Consider the following 20319-nt stretch of genomic DNA (forward strand, 5'->3'; position numbering starts at 1 on the left):
TGTGCTGCCAGGGCAATTCACTCAGCTCGTGCAACCGAGAAAATACTTTTAAATTTGATTTAATTAAGTTAAATTCAAATAGAAAGAACCACACGTGGAGAGCAGTTACTGTGCTGGGCAGCGCCTGAAAGTATTACTCTGCAAACGGCATCTCTGGCTGTAGCTGCTCAGCGCATCAGGTTCTCCGCCACACCTGGAACCCCCTCGGCCGGACCTAGGGGGCTATCTAGGGGAGACCAGAGATGTTTCAGTGGCAACATGGAGCGATAGAGAAGTGAAGGGCAGCGTGCCAGGCTGTCGGCTCTCACGCAGGTTTTAGTGGGGGCAACGGCAGGGATCTGGAAACATGAGGACCACCCATGCTTTGGAAACCGCTGGTAGACCCTGCCTGGCGATTGCAGCGCATGCTTGGCATTTCCTCCCAGCACCGTGCTGTGGAGTCCCCCATTTTCTGGAGATGTGGCTACACTTTCATCTTCGACGGTTCAACTTTCCTGCTGTTCCGAGAGTCCCTGGCTCACAGATGCAGCCTGGCTCACCTTTTTGGACGTCCGTGGTTTGGCAGCCTTGGATTTCTTGCCCCCCTTCTTGCCCGACGTGGCCTTCCTTCCTCTTTTCTCCGGGGGAGGGGAGAGGATAGTTTCCGACTTGCCTTTGGTCCCTCGCTTTTTGGCCAGCAGTTCGGGATGGATTCTGGGCAGGACGCCTCCGCTGGCAATGGTCACTCCTTTCAGCAGCTGAAGAGAGAAACGCATCAGTTCAGACAGCTAAGAGCTTGCTGATTCTGGGCTTAACACAGTTCTAACTGTTGGCAAAACAAGGTTAAATCTGGCCTTTGTTTCCCCTAAGTTGCATAATACACCGTCTAACTGGCTTTTTCTGTTTCTCTTGCAGAGAGTATCTCTGTAGGCGTCAAGGCCTCCTGTGATCTTGTGCAGAAAACACAACAAGCCAAGCAAAATGAAAGGCTAGAGAGGCTGAAACCAGCGATGCTGCCCAGGGCTCTGGAATTCCAGACATAACAGAGGATAAAGAGCCTCACACATGGGGAGCGCAGCTTGACAAAATGAAGTTCAAAGGTCAAAGCTGGGGCTAGACCCAGCGGACCGCTGGTCTCCGCACTCCTTTGAGGAAAAGAAGGCCTGGCCAGACCCAGAATATATAACAGGATCTACTCCAGAGGCAATTGTATTTTGAAGCCGAATGATACCCTAGAAGAATCGATTCTTCTCTTTTAGGATCTAAAAGACCTATTTTGGTGCAAATGTGATGGGAACTAGAGCAGGAATGATGTGCAGCCAGCTGTGTCCACATGCAGTCGTGTGTTTGACAAACCCATTTGGTGGCACATGTCCGTGCGGCCGAGGTACCTGATTGAGCTCCTCATCGTTGGCCACGGCCAGCAGGATGTGTCTCGGGGCTATCCGGGCCTTCTTGTTGTCCCTCGCGGCATTGCCAGCCAATTCTAGAATCTCCGCTGAAAGGACAAGGGGGAGTTAATAGGCAGTCACAGAATGGGGTCTGAGCTCCCTGAAGCTTTTCCTTGGGAGTGGTCTTTGAGTTTGATCACACTGATTCACTTGTGATTTTTAAGTCTGGGCCTGGAAAGAAATCCAGAAAGCTGAAAAGAATTCAGGTCTTAGACAAGTAAGATATGTTAGCAAGACCTGACCTATGATCCTGGACCAAAAGTCTTCTAGTTGTCCCTTGACATTAATTCCTCCCCATCCTTCTTGGTATATGGATCTGATTTTTTTTTTTTTTTTTGCTGAGCCCATATCCATGGGAAGGAATGAAGACAGTTTTTCCCAACCTCCCTTGTTGATAGAGGTGGTCATGTGACAAGCCCTGGCCAGTGAAAGGCAAGCAGTCGTGTCGTATGGTACCCCTTCCTTTTCTATTGCTGGGCTGAGGACGTGATGGCTGGGATTTGACCAAGAAGAAGCCGTGGACGTGGAGTAACAAGACAGAAGGAGCTGAGGTATCTCATGGCTGTGGGGCTTCCGTACCAACCTGGACTATGTTCTATAGCAGTGATGGCGAACCTATGACAGGCGTGTCAGAGGTGACACGCGAACTCATTTTTTTGGCTGATTTTTCTTTGTTAAATGGCATTTAACTATATAAAATAAATATCAAAAATATAAGTCTTTGTTTTACTATGGTTGCAAATATCAAAAAATTTCTACATGTGGCACGGCACCAGAGTTAAGTTAGGGTTTTTCAAAATGCTGACACGCCGAGCTCAAAAGGTTCACCATCACTGTTCTATAGACTTCTTTTATGAGAGAGAAATAAACTCTTATTTAAACCCTAGCATGGGGCATCTCTGAAGAGAATAGTGATGTAGGTGAAGTCTGTCTCTGGTCCCCAGTGGGACCCCTTTCAGAATCCTCTTTTCTGCTTCACCTGATGCCCCAGCTCCCTCTTGTCCTAAAGGAAAGTGGATGGGAAGAACTCACACTACGGGATGAGGAAATGCTCAACCCGAGAAGTGAATTCCAAGTGGGGAGACCTATGAGGTCTGCGAAGGAAGGTACGTTGGGGCTCAGGGGTTTCCTCATACCCCTCACAGCCTGGCCTAGCTCTGAGTTTAACGAACATGTTATGTGGTAAATGTGAAAGAGCTGACAGAAAGCAATTTTCCTAATACTACTTCACCTGCTACCAAATTTTTGAGTCAAGTTTTTTTTTAAAAAAAATCTATAGAATTGTTTGATACCATCTATATGCTTTCTCCTTTCTCCTCTTATTTTGTTATTTTTCCTTCTTCCTCAATTTTAGGATGTTCTGCTAAATCAAACTTGTCTGCTTTTAAAAGAATGAATGAGCCTATAAAGAAAAAGTCCTTCCCTTAGAAAGCTAACAGCAATGTGCCATTGAGTTGTTTCACTAACACGTGGGGGAAATGTGTGCGTATGTGCATGTGCGCATAAATTTGTTGTGAGGTGTTTCCACAGGCGTGTGTGTGTGTGTGTGTGTGTGTGTGTTGGGGATTTGCTGGTATAATGGCATAAATATTAAATCTTAAAATTAACAGGGGATTATGTATGTCTTTACAATCAACCTAATTTCAAATAAAATAGCACATGAAATTGCCATCATTTATAAAATATATGGCAATAAAATAAAAACTTTGCATAAGTATGCCATATTAACTAAGCAAATGTAATTAACAAAAATTAGAATAAAATAATCATTAGAGTTAAATATTTATATGGCATTTCCATAATGAAAAGTGCTAAATCACTGCAAATTCATCTCATAGCATCCCTTCCAGGTTATTAAGCAATGAATATTGTGTTTACCAACAATTCATTTATACAGGGATCATGTTTCCTGAATCAGAGGTTGAGGGGGCACTGTAGTTGGAGAAGTATGAGCATATTTGTTGAGACAATGGGGCAGAGAATTTGAAATTAATGTCATATTGGATAATCTGATTTGCTGCATTCAGACTGCTGCCCAACCCTTTCTTTATTTAAAAAAGTGTACCCATCAAAAAGAAATGCAATCACAAAGCTTTCACTAATAGGCTTGCTGGCCTGGCCTGTGTGGTTCAGTGGTTGAGCGCTGATCCATGAACTAGGAAGTCACGGTTCGATTCCCCATCAGGGCACATGCCCAGGTTGCGGGCTTGATCTCTAGTAGGGTGCGTGCAGGAGGCAGCCAATCAATGATTCTCATCATTGATGTTTCTCTCTCTCCCTCTCCCTTCCTCTCTCTGAAATCAGTAAAAACATATTTTTAAAAAAATAGGCTTGCAGCATGACTCTAGGTTAAAATGGGCAGCACCCCACTGTGCGCAATAAAACGGAGTATCCTGCACTTGCTCATCTCGGGGGGCCCATGCCTGGGCAGAAGGTGCACTCCACCACCCTTTTTCCTAGATGGGTGTGGGGGCCAAGGAGTCTCCCAATGTTAAGCTTCTGAGAAATCAAATGTAATTTAGCATCTTGGCCCATCACTCTCCTGCCTCTGTCCCTGCATTTAGAGGAAGAAGTTAAGCACCCTCCCAAGTTCATTAACTCAGTCGTCAGCATGAGAAGCAGGGCTCATGGGGAATCCCTCCATGCTTGGGGCCTGCAAGAAGCCCCTGAAGGTCAGGTTATTTTCAGCTTGACGGACAGACGCACGGACATGAGACCCGCAGATGGGAAATCTGCCAGAATTAAGTGCAGCACAGGAGAGAGTCACCGCAGTGACTCAGCAGGCGGCACGAAGCGTGCGACTCAGCTCCCGGACCAGCCCTTCCAAAATCCGTTCTAGAAAGAAAACCTTGGCCATGTGCTCTCGTGAAAAGCAAAGGTAGAGCTTCCTTTTTCTTCCTTTTTTCTTTAAAGAGGAGAACTTCATGATACACCAGAAAATCTAGACCAAGGAGTTCTTTTCTCTGTTGAATGTTTCATCTGAACATTCCCTGGGACAGAGATGCCACCATGTAAATCTCAACCTTCTGGCCCTTTAAATACAGTTCCTCATGTTGTGACCCAACCATAAAATTATTTTCGTTGCTACTTCATAACTGTAGCATTGCTACTGTTATGAATCATAATGTAAATATCTGATATGCAGGATGGTCTTAGGCGACCCCTGTGAAAGGGTCGTTCGACCGCCAAAGGGGTTGCGACCCACAGGTTGAGAACCTCTGATTTAAATGTTTGAAACAACATTACTCATTATTAATATTTTCAAATGCTGTTCCGACAAACGCATTCAAGTGGATTATAAAATAAGCATTAAAATTAAATATTTATGTGGCATTTCCATAATGAAAAGTGCTACAACACTGCAAATTCATTCTCACATCTCTTCCACGTTATAGTTGCTACATCCTTGAGTGACTTTATTGATTTTGGAAACACAAGTCTCCTTCTATTGGCCATCAAGAGGAAAACTGGATTTAGATGGCACACATTTGTTCCACTGGAAATTCTGTAGGGAGATCATTATTCCATTAAGTGGTGGCGACTTCCCTGGAAGTTTATAGACTTCCATAGCAAACCTCTAACTTCTTGGAAGTCTGGTTTCCAGCAATAGTAACCATCTGGAATGCACCTGAGTATCTGGTAGTTAAAAAAAAAAAAAAAAGATTTCTGTAGCCAAAAGAAATTATTTTGGAAGAGCTGTGTCCGCTCATTTTGGACACGAACCGAATCGACACCGGGCATCCCGACCCCAGCAATGGGAAATAGCACATCAAACGGAGGGTTGAACAGAGGGCCTGGAGTGGCCACTCCTTCAAGACTGTCTCCTTCTCCGGCCCCATCTTGCTTGTACACCTGCCCACTAGATGATGGCGCCCCTGGGCTGTTTCTGGGCCCTTTGCTCTGCTTAGGCCATGAGTCTTTTAGAGGGAACCCCACCCACTTTTGGCTCCAGCTTCCACCTACCTTGCCGTGTGGTCAGATCTGCACCTCCAGCTCTGCTGAGATGTCACCTGGGCCTCCTCACCTGGGTGTCCCACAGGTAAATCAAACTCCCCACATCCATATCACCCCCTTCCCAAGCCTGCTCCTCCCATCGCCCCTGGGACTGGCAGCTCCATCCACACACAGACCTTAGAGTCATTCTCTCCTCCTCCCCGCCCTCCCTCTTCCCGGCCTCTTCAAGCTCACACACCTTTGCCCCTCTTCCCCACGCTTGTTGCCATGATCTGAGTTAAGGCTCTCTTCTCTTCCGGCCCAGAAAACAGTAGTGACTGTTGAAATGGTTTCCCTGTCCCTGTTTTGTCCTCCTCCAGGTCCGTGCCAACAAGGCCATCACTAGGCCAAAGGCGCCTTTGTGCAAATTAGAAAAAGATGCCTCTTCCTCAAGACACTGTACAGCCCCGATTTCATCTGAACAAGACCCTTTACTGCCATCTGCTGGAAATGCTCATAATAAAGATAGTTATCTGAGGGCCACGCTGTGAATGGCAGGCCTTAAACGTGTGTCCTTGCGCAGTGTACAATCTGCACAACCACGCGCGTGGCTCTGGCTGCCAAAGTGAGCTCTTCAAAAACACAAATGTAATAAGTGAGAATCATTAGGTAAAAATGCTTGGTGGTAAATGGATAGACCTAATTGCCTGGAAATGATGTGTAAATGATGAGTTCCTATGTCACACAATGATTTCAGGAGGTGCCCTGAAATTTAACCCTGCTTTAAGACTTCTTTGTCCTCTCAATTAAAAATATTTTATGAAACATTTTCTCAACATAAAAAAGGTAAATTATTTATTCTCAATAGCTCATCGTGGTCCTCAATGGCCTGCTCCCCACTCCATCTCATTCCCACCACCAACCCCCGGCCCTGCCATTTCCCAGCGTGTTCCTGGTACACGGAACTTCCTCTAGTTCCTGGAAGTGCTACATACTTCCTCTAACCTTCATCCTTGTTCCTCCCCAACCTGACAATCTCCCCCTGTGCAACCCCTCCCATCTGAATCTGGTAACTCCTACTAATTCCCAACTCTATTGCCCGTCAGATCATTTGGGGGAGCTTTGAGAAACCCTGATGCCCAGAACATACCCCAGAATTTCTGGGGGTGAGACCCAGGCATCAGGAAAGGAGAGGGATAGAGAGATAGAAACATCGATGAAAGAGCAAACATCATTGACTGGCTGCCTCCTACACGTGCTCCACTGGGGATCGAGCCCGCAACCCGGGCATGTGCCCTGACCGGGAATTGAATCCTGACCTCCTGGTTCACAGGTCTATGCTCAAACACTGAGCACCACGGGCCAGGCTCACCTTCTCCATTTGACTGAGGAAGATGCTGGATGCTGGGACTGGCTGGAGAGAGGGGGAGGATATTAATGGCTATGCTATCCTTCTAGGTGCTCATCCTCTCTTCTATTTCATGTGCAACTCATGAGCAAGTCCTGTTGGCTTTGCCTTCAAAATATATCAGTGCTCTACTCTTCCTCGGTGCCTTCACTGCCCACTCACTGGATCTCTGGCGTAGCCTTCCAGCTGCTTCTCCTGCTTCCACCCTGTACCCCTCCCCCAGGATCCGATCACTCCTGCCTCTGCTCCAAAGCCTGCAGAGCCGCTATTGCTAGCTCTTATCCCCACCCCTCCCCCAATTCCAGCCCCTTCTCCCTTGGGCCTCATTTACAGTCCAAGCCCCGCCCCCAGCTGCAGCCCTCTGGCCCCACTGCTGTCCCCACTCCCAGCACCTGCCTTCCCCCAGGCTAGGGCGCCCACCCCCAGACATCTGCAGGCCCACTCCCTGGTTTCCTTCAGACGGGCCTTCTGGGGTGGCTCTATTCACGACTCCCCTCCCCTTCCCTTTTCTGGAGCACCCTATCAGTAGTATCCACTTTATTTGTCCCCCAGCACTTAGCACGCCCGATGCAGCACACCCTTCACTTGTCTGCCTGCGCCTTCCTCGGGAATGCATTCTGCTGGAGGGAGGGATTCCTGCCTGTCCTGGTCTAGGCTCTATCCTCAGCATCCACAACACCTGGCCCACAGTAGGTGCTCAGTAACTTTGTGAGTGAATGGAAGATTCTGAGAACTCCATTCACTGAGAAACAGAAGGACGCTCTACTCTGGGAGGTACTATAAGTCCTTAAAGACCTGCTGGCTCAGTGTGACTGCTGTGGAGGCTGGGGGCTCTAATCCAAGACACATGAAAAACCCTAGCAACGGTCCAATTCTATGACCAGAGAGCAGCCTGAGGACTCAGTGTGTGTACTGACAAGTAGATGCTTACCAGATATTGGTTGAATAAATAAACGGGAAAATGTAAGCTTTTATCTGAACCAAGACGAACAGAGATTCCCGTGATTCAAAAGGCCGCATTTGTTTTCTTATGCACCAAGTGTGCCTTCTGCCAAGTGGAGACGTAGAAAGTACTTAATTACTTTGATTACACACACATTATAATGGGTCATGGTGGTGTAGCGGAAAGTGCACAGCTTGGGATCGGAGGGTCTCAGGGAAGCCCAACTCCTGCGGGGAGGCTGTGGGATCTCTGGGTCACCCAAGTGGTTTCCAGTCTCGGTGGGTGACACGAGTTTAACAGGTTGTTTTAAAGTTTCATTCATCTTTCTCGAAGACAGCATCCCAGAGCCAGCAGGGTTTCCCATCAGGCTTCTGGGTTCTACCCCAGACCCAGGGAATCAGGCCACCGGGAGGGGTGCAGCCAGGAACTTGCATTTTGAACAAGCATCGCCCACGCCTGTAGGCCTGCTGCTGAGAGACTGGCTGCCACCTTGCCCCTCTGAGCCGTCCTGGAACCAGCAGCATGGGCATCACCTGGGAGCTCGTTAGGAGGGCGGAGTCTCAGGCGCCACCCCGCCCTTGTCAACAAGATCCCCGGTGATTCCACCTTGAACAGCACTGCTCTATCTCCCTGGACTCAGCCGACCTTCAGAGCCCGCCAGCCCTCTCCCACCTCCTGAAGGGTCCTCCCTGGAAAACCTTTAGCCCAGGAGGGCTTTCATTGCCCAGTAAGGGACAGGCTCATGGTGCTGCGGTCGGTGTGTCCGACTGAAGGTCAGGGGGAGAAGTTTCCACGAAGGGATCAAGGCAAACCTTTCATCAGTAACGGTGCTCAGTGAGTGATGGGGACCAGGAGGGCATTTAAGGACCGTACATTTAAGGAGGAAGAGACTGCGCTTGAGGGAGAAGCAGGAGGGGAAGAGGGACCTGGGAGAGAAACTGGGTCCAGTCCTGCCCACCTGGGGGTTTTCATGCTGCGGCTGCAAGGGGCTCAGCTTCCAGGTAGGTGGTTTGGGGAAGTTTGCTTTTCTCCCTGGTGGACTTTCCAAAGGATCTGGTGTCTAGGGAATCCCCATGGGCAGAGTCTAAGACATTATTGCCAATGGCTAAGAGGACCCCTTCAATGAACTAACCACACTTATTTATATAGATTTGTATATTTATATATTTATATATCTTAAAAATTAAAAAAAATTAAAATTGGTTTCAGAGAAGGAAAAGGAGAGGGAGATAGAAACATTAATGACAAGAGAGAATCATTGATCAGTTGCTTCCTGCATGTCCCTTACTGGGGATCAAGAATGAAACCCGGGCGTGTGCCCAGGCCGGAATTGAACTGTGACCTCCTGTTCCAACCCACTGAGCCACTCTGGCTGGCTCTATATATTTTAAAGCCTCCTTGAAATTGTGAAGTATATCTTCTGTTTACGACATAAGAGTACAATAACAAAAACGAAGTAGAATGTTCTCAAATATATAAAGAACCCATACAGCAAAACTCTCATCTCTTAGTAAAAAAGTAATTTTAACAACCAATACGGGAAACGATTTCCTACGTAACCACTGTAGACAGAGAACCACGTCTGTAAAGGAGCAAAATTAGAATGCTGGCTTCATGGGACCAACTGACGATGCCTTTGGTGCTCTGGTCAATGTTATTCATGGACACCGAGTCCTGGTTTCATGCCCCGGAGAACCAGTGTTTAAGGAGGGCTTTCTGTAAAGTGAAGACCCCCTTTTACAAAACAAATAGCACCCCCTTCCTCCCGTAGCTTCTCTTCTTTGGGAACCTAGATTCTCACACATCGCATTTGCCTACGCAAGACACACCGTTTTCAGGGCTGGGCTGGAAAAGCCACCTTCCTGTGAGTTCTCTGCCTCTCGTGCTGATCATCTGTCCATCTTATGCCCTTTTCTCTCCCCTAAAGCCTGCAGAAACTGATCAGCAAGCAGGCAAGCCCAACCCAGCTGCCACCCACAGCAGCCTTGAGACAGCACCCTCCCAGCCTGTGTGAGGGGCCGAGCGAGTTACCTGCCCCTCGAGGCACCTTACCTGCCAGGTACTCGATGACTGCCGCCATGTACACGGGAGCACCCACGCTGATCCGGTACTTGAACGTCCCTTTCTTCAGGTAACGCATCAGCCTCCCCACCGGGAAGATGACCCCGGCCCTGGCTGACCGGGACAGCTTGGACATTTTCTTCTTCCCGCTCCGGCCCGACATCTTGCCTCAGTTTCCCTCTCAGCTTGCTGACACAGTGGCTTCCTGGCGCCAGCACAATGCTGGAAAGGAAGGAAAGCAGGGTGAGGAAGGGCGGCTGGAGAACACCTTGGGAACAGTGAGCGGTCCTAGAGCGGTCTAGGTGAGGTGCCTGACAGTCCGGGAGGTGGCTGGGACCGGCTGCCACCGCAGGGTGCTGCAGGCAGGCCATCGGCAGGCCCACCCACAAACCTCTCCCACCCCATCAAGCCAGCCCAACCTCAAAACGAGAGGCCAAAGACTGTCACCAGAGGCCAAGGCCTTTCAGCCAGCGAATAATGGTTTCCAACAACGTCCACTTCGTCACCCCCAGACCATTTGGGATGTGTCGCCTTATATGGCAGAAGGGACTCTGCAGATGGGATTAAGTCCAGGGTCCTGAGCTGGGAGCGTATCCTGGATGGTCTGGGCAGGTCTAAAGGAATTGCAAAGGTTCTTCCATGAGGGGGGCAGGAGATGAGAGTGAGGAGCGACATGAGTGAAGGGAACGAATTCTCCTCTCAGAGCCTCCAGAAAGGACCAGACCTCCCGACGCCATTTTATTTTAATTTTTAAAAATATTTTTTTATTGATTTCAGAGAGGAAGGGAGAGGGAGAGAGTAGAAACATCAACGATGAGAGAGAATCATTGATTGGCTGCCTCCTGGCCCCCACTGGGGATCGAGCACGCAACCCGGGCATGTGCCCTTGTCCAGAATTGAACCCGGGACTCTTCAGGACGCAGGCTGACGCTCTATCCACTGAGCCAAGCTGGCCGAAGCTGCCTGCGCCATTTTAGCCCAGTATAAGGGCTTCTGACCTCCAGGCTGTGAGAGAGTAAGTCTGTCTGGTTCTAAGCCACTAAATTTGAGGGTGACTTGTTACAGCAGCAATAACTAAACTAACACAGTCCTCTTTTCTCCGATTTGCTTTGGCTTGCTTTAATACATTAGTACAGTGGGGCCTTCACTTACGAGTTTAATTCGTTCCGAGACCGAGCTCGTTAAGGAGCTCGTTAACTCAAATTACTCTGTCAACTCAATGCAAAAAATCAGCAGAGAGACAGCTGGTATCTCAAAAAACTCGTTAGTCGTGACACTCGTAAGTCAAGGCGCCACTGTACTTTATTCATAGCTTTGACCTACAGCTCACGGCTAATTTCCAATAATTCTTAAAAACCTAAACATGCCAGAAGAGGCCACTGTATTGGATATGTTAATGCAAAGTAACCAAACGCCACAAATGAAAAGTGAGAATGCAGCCCAAGCTTCTGTTCCCTGGAATTTGGGGGAGAAACTTCAGAATCAGCAGGAAGAGGTGACTTCAATACAATGCCCCCCCCCGCCCCCCCCCGCCCGCCCTCCAGAGACATGTGTATTTCAGGAAGCTATTTTTGTGTGAAGATAAAACAATTCTATGTTTCTGAGTCTCTAAAAGGCTAAAACTAACTCAGAGAATTGTGATAGAGCTTAACTTGTTGGTCAAGGGAGTACCGTGACCAAAATAGAATATAATTCAGAATAAATAAAAGCAAATTACAAAGGACAAGCAAGCAGGACCAAAGAAAAGCCAGAAAACTTGTAGGAAATGTTTTAATGAATCAAAGCTCTCTGCCCCAAAGGCAACATCATCCTCTGTGGCCATTTCGTTTGGGGATGGACAATGAGAAAGTCAAAACGAAGCTGAAATTGGTTCTACCTGTGGAGGCAGCCATTTCAAATTTTGGTTAGGTCAGCTTACTGACAACCAAGATGGCAACGAAAAGGCCTAAGAAAGTGGCTAAGAATATGATGTAAGAAAGTTCTAAATGAATGCATGGCTAGTGTCAAAGACACAAAACGGGGATTTATTTAATCTGGATGGAAGAATGAACATAGTATTCAATTTTCTAAAGTATCTGATTGCTCTGTTATGACTGAGGAGTTTTAAATGAAACTATGGAATCAGCTACAAACCCCATTCTCAACACCCTCCTATCCCCAAGTTAAAGGATGAGAGTGTGAGGCATGTTATTACATACTTCACATACATTAATTTCAATTGCATATCTGTACTTACTGTGCTCCCACTATATGTGTCATTTTGCCACCAAAAGATGTAGGTATTCTAAGATGAGGAAACAGTCTTAGAATATTATCTCTTTCACCGTAAGACGCGGCAATAACATAATATCACCGTTTTCAGAGCCACATTGTCCGTGCCTCGGCTGTCCAAGGCTGCTAACTCTCAGAAGTAGACTTATAGATAGATGTCCTCTTCTGGAGGAAGCCATCAGCAGCATATTAGGATGTTAACCATTGATTGAAGTTACGGAAACTTAGGTCAGGCATCAGTAAATGTCCTGAGTACCTGTTGTTGGCCATCACTGTCCCGGGGCCAGGGGACCCATAAAGCAATGTGGAAGGGTCCTTGCCCTCAGAGAGAGCTACTTGGCAGGTTTGCTAGCTGGTGGTGCTGTTCCACGTGGAGGTGCTCCCAGTACAGTGGAAAGAGCCCAGGACTGGGAACAGGAACCCCAGGGCGTGGTCCCACTTCTAATAACTAGCTATGCGCGCGCTGGGTGTCATCGGCGTGGGCCTCATCTGTAAAATAGGACAGTGACTCATAGATCCTGAAGGTCTTTCTGGCCTTAAATGTTCCTATTTTTTTTCAACTTTCAAATGGTTCTGGAAAAGAAGTGTAGGCCCTTTAAGAAATGAGTTCTAGCCCGGCTGGCGTGGCTCAGTGGTTGAGGGTTGAAGTATGAACTAGTTTGCCCACGGCCCGGATCCGGCCCGTTTGAATGAATAAAACTATTGAAATAAAAGACCGTACCCTTTTATGTAATGATGTTTACTTTGATTTTATATTAGTTCACACAAACACTCCATCCATGCTTTTGTTCCGGCCCTCCGGTCCAGTTTAAGAACCCACTGTGGCCCTCGAGTCAAAAAGTTTGCCCACCCCTGAACTAGATCATGGTTTGATTCTTGGTTTGGGCACATGCCTGGGTTTCAGGCTCAATCCCTAGTAGGGGGCGTGCAGGAGGCAGCAGATCAATGATTCTCTCTTCATCACTGATGCTTCTCTCTCTCCCCGTCTCCCTTCCTCTCAAACACACACACACACACACACACACACACACCACCATCACCACCACCACCACCATCACCACCACCACCACCAAAACCCCACAAAACAAAAACACCACCACCAAATAAAAAACAAGAAAGAAAGAAAAGAAATGAACATAGAGAGACTGTGCATGTTCATAAAAATGTGTTCGTATTGGTGGCTCCACTACGCCAATTTTGCGCTCTTTTTAGTTACTGGTAAGTGGAGGGAGGGGAAGGACAGTAGGTCTGGTTGCCAAGGAGCCACCTAAAAAGTCCATCCCAGGTGGACATGCCCTGTGGATAGGTGCGTGCTGGCTGGTCAGGTCTCTCCCACCAACAGAGAACCATGCACAGGGGACAAAGGCCACAGAGGCAGCACCTCCCTCCCTCTCCTTCATTTTTCTCAAATGAAAATGGCCAGAGAATGAGCAGGTGTGCAGGATAAGGCGAGGGGCTTTCCCAGTGCCAGTCCAGAGGCGTCACACACGGCATTAACAGCTGGGAACTGGGACCAGCAACAGAAAACAGGTGACATCAGGGCACTGATGCCAAAAACACTTATGACTTCAAAACAGTCAAGGAAGGAAAACCAGGGTTAGGCCAAATAGACAAACATATCAGCTGAATATTTACAACATGTAGGGGTCGCCCCCAACACAGCATGGATAGCAAGACTCTTTCTTTGGCTCCCAGACTCTCCTCTATGTTAGGTCCTTAAAACGGAGTTGAAGATGCAGCTCCATTTGAAGTCTAAGTGTGACACTGACTGTTGCATGTGCTTTTAATGCATTTTTAAAAAATTGATTTTAGAGAGGGGAAGGGAGAGGAAGAGAGAGAAACACTGAATGGCTGCCTCCTGCACGCCCCCTACTGGGGATCGAGCCTGAAACCTGAGCATGTGCTCTGACCAGGAATCAAACTGGCGATCTTTTGGTGCAGGGACGACACTCAACCATCTGAGCCACACCAGCCAGGGCTGTTGTATGTCGTTTAATAGACCTGGAGAGTTCTTTGTGCCTGGGGAGCCCATCTTTTCAGACGTTGTGCTGAGTTTAAGCAACCAGGCACTTAACTCCTAGGCCCCAAGGGTTGGGCGGTCCCCGTAATTGTAAAAACTGGACCATATAAAGGAATCCTAGGGCAGCAGGGAGGAGGCTGGAGGGAGCTGACCTATCCCCCTACTGGATCCCACAGATCGAAGGAAGTGTCTGCCTCCCCACCTCCCTCCCGGAACTCCTTGAGAGAAGACCCTGCTTTCTGAAGACCGCCCCGCCCCCAGCCTGAGCTGGACTCTGCCTGGAGGTGTAAGAAATCGTCATCTCTGGCGTCCTTCTATTCTGGCCACTCTTTCCCCGGACTCTATCCTTTCTTGGGAGGTCATGTGACAACAACTTGATCTGCTTCCTGTGAATTTGAATCTTCGAGGGGCCACCCACCTAAAGAGAAAAGAACTATTGCAGTGTGAAATTTCTTTTTACCCGACTTTCCTTTCCATCCAAACATTAATATTTAAATGTTTACATTTACTTACCTTCTGCTCTTCAGCAAGTTTTACTGTAATTAAGCAGAGCTTAAGGACTCTAGCTCATTATGTTTGTTTTCATGTTTGAAAAATAGGGTCTCTGAGTGGTTACAGGCACTATGTGGGCAGCCCTGGAGACCATGTGGCCAAGCTTGGGTGGCTCCAGCCTCCAGGTTACTTTGGGCTTCTTACCAGAAATTGGGAATAAGATCAGAAAAATACAGCCTAGATCTGCAATAGCTGTCCTTTCATATCCGAGGAACCAAGAATACCAAGTTTTGTAATTACTTGCAAAGTGAATGGGAGAGTTTGAAACATGTTAACAGTGGGGGACAGGAACATAAAACTCAAAATTCAGGGAAAGAAGGGGAGAAAGCAGTGCCGACCGCTCATTCCCTTTCACCCCCAAGAGGACAGCCGTTGGAAGAGCAAGATTGGTTTTGTGTGTGCTGGGGAAGGAGACACAGTCAAACTCCACTGTGTTAGGATTTATTTCTATGATTGGTTTTAAGCCCACAAAGACACTGATGAGTTTGACTTTACAGATATCACAAGGGTAAATATTAAACTGTAGCACTGACTCAGACATGGGCAATAAACTCACAGCAGCCTATAACTGCTGTATTTTATTGATTTTATAATGTTTTTTTTTAGCATTCTACTATTTCTAGAAATCAGTATGCATCTTATAACCTATGACATCATGGATTCAAATGAAAGTATTTATGGAGCCTTTATTATTATTAAAGTTTTTTATTGATTTCAGAGAGAAAGGAAGAGAGATAGAAACATCAATGATGAGAATCACTGATCGACTGCCTCCTGCACGCCCCCTCCTGGAGATTGAGCCTATAACCCAGACATGTGTCCTGACAGGGAATTGGACCGAGACCTCCTGGTTCATAAGTCTACGCTCAACTACTGAGCCACACTGGCCAGGCTATGGAGCATTTATTTATTTATTTTATCCTTACCTGAGGATTTTTTTTCCATTGGTTTTTTTATTTTTTATTTTTTTAGGGTAGAAGAGAGAGAAAAAGACAGTGAGAAATATCGATGTGAGAGAAATACATCGATTGGTTGCCTCCTGCATGTACCCTGACCAGGGCCTGGGCCAGAGAGGAGCCCGCAACCAAGGTACATGCCCTTGACCGGAATTGAACCTGGGACTCTTGGGTCCACAGGCCAATGCTCTTATCCACTGAGCCAAACCAGCTAGGGCTGGAGCACTTATTGAACAAGAAACTACATTAGATATTTTAGAATATCCATGGCCCTTGTCCTCAAATGTTTTCCAATAAAGTTTCACAATTTCAAGTAGATGAGAGGGACACAGTTCCCAAACTGTGTACTAGGCACCCTGAGACTCATCAGCAAGTGCTTAAGCTTTCAAAGAAAATACATTGATACTCAACCTCTGCTGAACCCCACAACTACCAGCTCGTAGTGGTTCTACCAGTGGTTTGTGGTAGTTTGCATTATCTTCCTTTTGATGATGCCATACCTTTGTAAAGCTGAGTTCTAGGCTGCCACTCCGATTAAGAGCAAGTGTCAGGTGAAAACCAACATGGCACAGGAAATGAGAGTGGCAGGGTCCAAGCTGATCCTCAGTTTTGAGAAACTGTGCAGTGTCCAACGGGTGCACACGTCCTATTTGTCATTCATTATGGTTATTGAAGAACGGGATAAAAATATTCTTTTTTTCCTTCTAGTTCATGTTTAATATTATTTTAAACAGCTACTCAGTTGTGAAGACATATGTACTTTTTAAGTTGTTTGGACCTAATCGCTGAATAACCAGAACTAACAGGCATTTCTTCTGGTCTAGAAGCTCCCAGAAAGCATGACTCAGACACTTTGTCCCCTGTGGACTGAGAAAGGTTGGAAGCTTCTTTATTAGTGCCCACCAACAACAAACTAAAACATATAATTATGACTTGCTTAAGGTCACCCTGAAGCAAGGAAAACAAGAAGTTATTTAAAATTTTAGAGTTTATTTTATCTTTAAATCTAAGTAATATTTGCACATAACAAAGTGAATAAAAAAGGAAAAGAAACGCATAAAATAAAAAGCAACAATTTCTCATTTCACTCTTTCTACCCCAATCTCCCTTCCAGAGGCCATTTCATGTAACAATTTTTAATTTTAGTTCTGGTGGTTATCTCCAAAACTCTAATGTTTATACCTCTTCTTCCTAAGTTTCACTTTTAGAGTGTCTATCAATGCTAAGGATGAGAACTTAACTCCCTTTTCTCCTCCCTTTTCCAATTGTTGACAGTATATTTTCATTTTTATTTCTTCCACTGATTACCTTGGAAATGTCAAATAATACACTTCAATCTCTATCTCTGACTCCACCAACTTTAGGTATTATCTCATGAGTCATTGTTATATAAGATGTGGACGTGTGTGCCCTTAATCTTTCTCTGGTTCACTCCTTTCTACCCCATTTCTACCTCTGTCTTCTATACTTTTTTAAAGAATATATTTTTTATTGGTTTCAGACAGGGAGAGATAGAAACATCAATGATGCGAATCATTGATCGGCTGCCTCCTGCACGCCCCCTGGTCATGTGCACTCCAGGCATGTGTCCTGACCAGGATCGAACCATGACCTCCTGGTTCAGAGGTCAATGCTCAACCACTGAGCCATGCCAGTTGGGCTGTCTTCTATACTTTTGATTGTTCATAATATTTATATTTTGTTCTGTAATCATAATGAAATCTTCATTTTTGTCTCTAGGTTTAATTTGGAAATTCAATGTCCGTCAGCAGCACTTACATGATTAGGACTTTGTAAATACTGCGCCCTTCAGAACTGAGTCGGGTGCTAGCCTCGCATTTCCTCCTCTGTGGCCCAACACTAGGACCCTTGTGTCTCAGTATCAAGAAGTGGATTCTCTTTATTCTGAAAACATGTTGTGCAAAACCATTCCACATTTTACGTGGCTTCACATCTTCCTGGCATAGCACCCCGCCTCTGAGTTACTGGTTACAATTGACACAGTATTTGTAGTACAGGAGGCCCCCTCCCTTGGTTTCTCTTTCTGAAATTTCAGTTACCCATGGTCAACCTCAAAATATTAAATGGAGCCCTAGCTGGTTTGGCTCAGTGGATAGAGCGTCGGCCTGTGGACTGAAGGGTCCCAGGTTCGATTCCGGTCAAGGGCACGTACTTTGGTTGCAGGTTCCCTGGCCCTGGTTGGGGTGCCTGAAGGAGGCAACCAATCAATGTGTCTCTCTCACATCGATGTTTCTCTCTGTCCCTTTCCCTTCCACTCTCTCTAAAAATCAATGGAAAAATATCGTCGGGTGAGGGTTAACTAAAAAAAAAAAAAGTTGTGACTTAAAAAGACCCCCAATTAAATAGAGAATGTTAAATGGAAAATTCCAGAGATAAACATTTCATAGGTTTTAAGTTGTGTGCTGCTCTGAGTAGTGATGAAATCTCTCGAGGTTTCTTGCCTTCCTGCCTGGGACGTGAATGATCCCCTTTCTCAGCGTCTCCATGGTGTATACACAGCTCCCCACCTGTTAGTTATGTAGAAGCTGCCAGCCCGGTTATCCTATCCACGGGCACAGCATCGCAGGGCTTGCGATTAAGTACCTCTTCTTTTACTTAATAATGGCCCAACGTACAAGAGTAGAGATGCTGGTAATTCAGATATACCATAGAGAAGCTGTAAAGTGCTTCCTCTTTTTTAAATGTTTTTATTGATTTTAGGGAGAGAGGAAGAAAGAGAGATGGAGAGAGTGAGGGAGGGAGGGAGAGAGAGAGAAAGAAACATCAATGATGAGAATCACTGATTAGCTGCCTCCTGCATGCCCCCCTACAGGGGATAAAGCCCACAGCCAGGCATGTGCCCTGACTGGCCCTGCCTGGGAATGGAACCAGAGGCCTTTTGGTGCATGGGATGACGCTCAACCAACTGAACCACACCGGCCAGGGCTAAAGTTTGGGTCTTTTAAATGGAAAGGTGAAAATTCTCATCTTAAGGAAAAAAATTGTATGCTGAGATTGCTAAAATCTACTAGGATAAGAATCAACCTTCTATTGGTGATACTGTGAAGGAAAAACAAATTTGTGCTAGTTTTGCTGTTGCACCTCAAACTGCAAAAGTTATAGCCACAGTGTGTGATAAGTACTTAGTTAAGATGGAAAAGGCATTAAATTTGTGGGTGGACTTTGAGTCAGCATTGAGGGACCTGGAGAGTATCATGCTAAGTGAAATAAGTCAGTCAGAGAAAGACAAGTATGGCATAATCTCACTCACATGTGGAAACGAAGTAACAAAATAAACTGATGAACAGAGTGGACCCAGCGACATGGAAGCATGGGACAGAGTGTGGAAACTCTGGAGGGAAGGCAGGGGAGGGTGGGTGGGTGGGATGTAATCAACCAAGGACCTTGTATGCATTTATGCATGGCCCACAGGCACAGACAATGGGGCGGTGAGGGCCTGGGGTGGGAAGTAGGCTGGAGAGGGTCAATGGGGGAGGAAGGGGACATATGTAATACTTTCAACAATAAAGAATTATTTTTAAAAAATGTGGGCGGAAGATATGAACGGACATGTCCCAACCGATGGCAACGTGTTGCGTCAGAAAGCATTGAGCTTCTACGAAGACTTCAGCAAGGGCATTAATGTGTAGGGAAACAGAGTACAGGGTCCTTGAATAATGTTGTTTCATTCAAAGTCATTTCACTGTTAACGCTGATGAGAAAAAAATCAATTCCCAGCCCTGGGCCTCTGTGTGGAGTTTGCACTTTCTCCCCATTTTTACATGGATTTTCTCAGGGAACTCTGGTTTCTCCCCACACCCCCAACGTGTGCACGTGGGGCGAACTGGCGTATCTAAATGTCCCAGTGTGAGCGAGTGGGGTGTGCCGCGTCCTGTGATGGCAGGTGCCTGCCTGGTGCCCTGAGCTACCGGGACAGCCTCTGCCCCTGCAACCCTCAACTGGAATAAGTGGGTTTGAAAACGATCTTGTCTTCACTCATTTTTCTTAAATGTCTACAGAGCTCACATTTTTATTCCAATGGTTTTTTTTGTGTTTTTTTTTTAAAAAATATATTTTATTGATTTTTTACAGAGAGGAAGGGAGAGAGATAGAGAGTCAGAAACATCGATGAGAGAGAAACATCGATCAGCTGCCTCCTGCACATCTCCTACTGGGGATGTGCCCGCAACCCAGGTACATGCCCCTGACCGGAATCGAACCCGGGACCTTTCAGTCCGCAGGCCGACGCTCTATCCACTGAGCCAAACCGGCCTTGGCTAATTCCAGTGTTTGATATTAGAAGTGTTTGGGTCTTTACTTAGAAGTTTGGTGATGCTTTTGTGACTAAAAAGATGCTGTAGGAATTTAACTCGTTTGTATCAAGTAGCCTGTCATCACACCCTTAAAGCTGCAGTTTCCAAGAACCTATCGATGATGTTATGTGGGACCTACTATGTATATAGGGTTCAGTACTATCTGCGGTGTCAGGCATCTACTGTGCCTGAAAATGCATCTTCTGTTGGTAAGAGGGGACTGCTGTGGTTCTGATTACACATCAGCCAGAAACCCTGGGTCCGTGAGCAGTGAACGGCTGACTGCTCCTGGGGGAAACGGGGGCAGGTTGCTATGGGCCTCTGGTCACAACCTCCTCCTCCATGGATCGATACATAACCTTGTTTTACGTGTGTTTCTATACAAGGACATCTTATTTAATAAGTATTATTGATTCATTAACATTGAACTCA

General features: G+C 46.5%; 1 protein-coding gene across 2 annotated transcripts in view; it reads right to left on the reverse strand.

Moving 5' to 3' along the window:
* MACROH2A2 (macroH2A.2 histone) overlaps positions 1-20319 on the reverse strand; it is a 49685-nt gene that overhangs the window by 15706 nt on the left and 13660 nt on the right. For both annotated transcript variants that reach the window (XM_081105006.1, XM_081105005.1), the window contains exons 2-4: positions 9767-9997; positions 1371-1477; positions 540-737 (exon numbers count right to left, since the gene is read on the reverse strand). In XM_081105006.1, coding sequence (XP_080961132.1) covers positions 540-737; positions 1371-1477; positions 9767-9938 — 477 coding nt within the window. In that variant the 5' untranslated portion in view covers positions 9939-9997. The remainder of the gene's footprint in view (positions 1-539; positions 738-1370; positions 1478-9766; positions 9998-20319) is intronic.

The sequence above is a fragment of the Myotis nattereri genome (assembly GCF_964212035.1).
Source record: "Myotis nattereri genome assembly, chromosome: 13".
In the NCBI taxonomy this organism is placed as follows: Eukaryota; Metazoa; Chordata; class Mammalia; order Chiroptera; family Vespertilionidae; genus Myotis; species Myotis nattereri.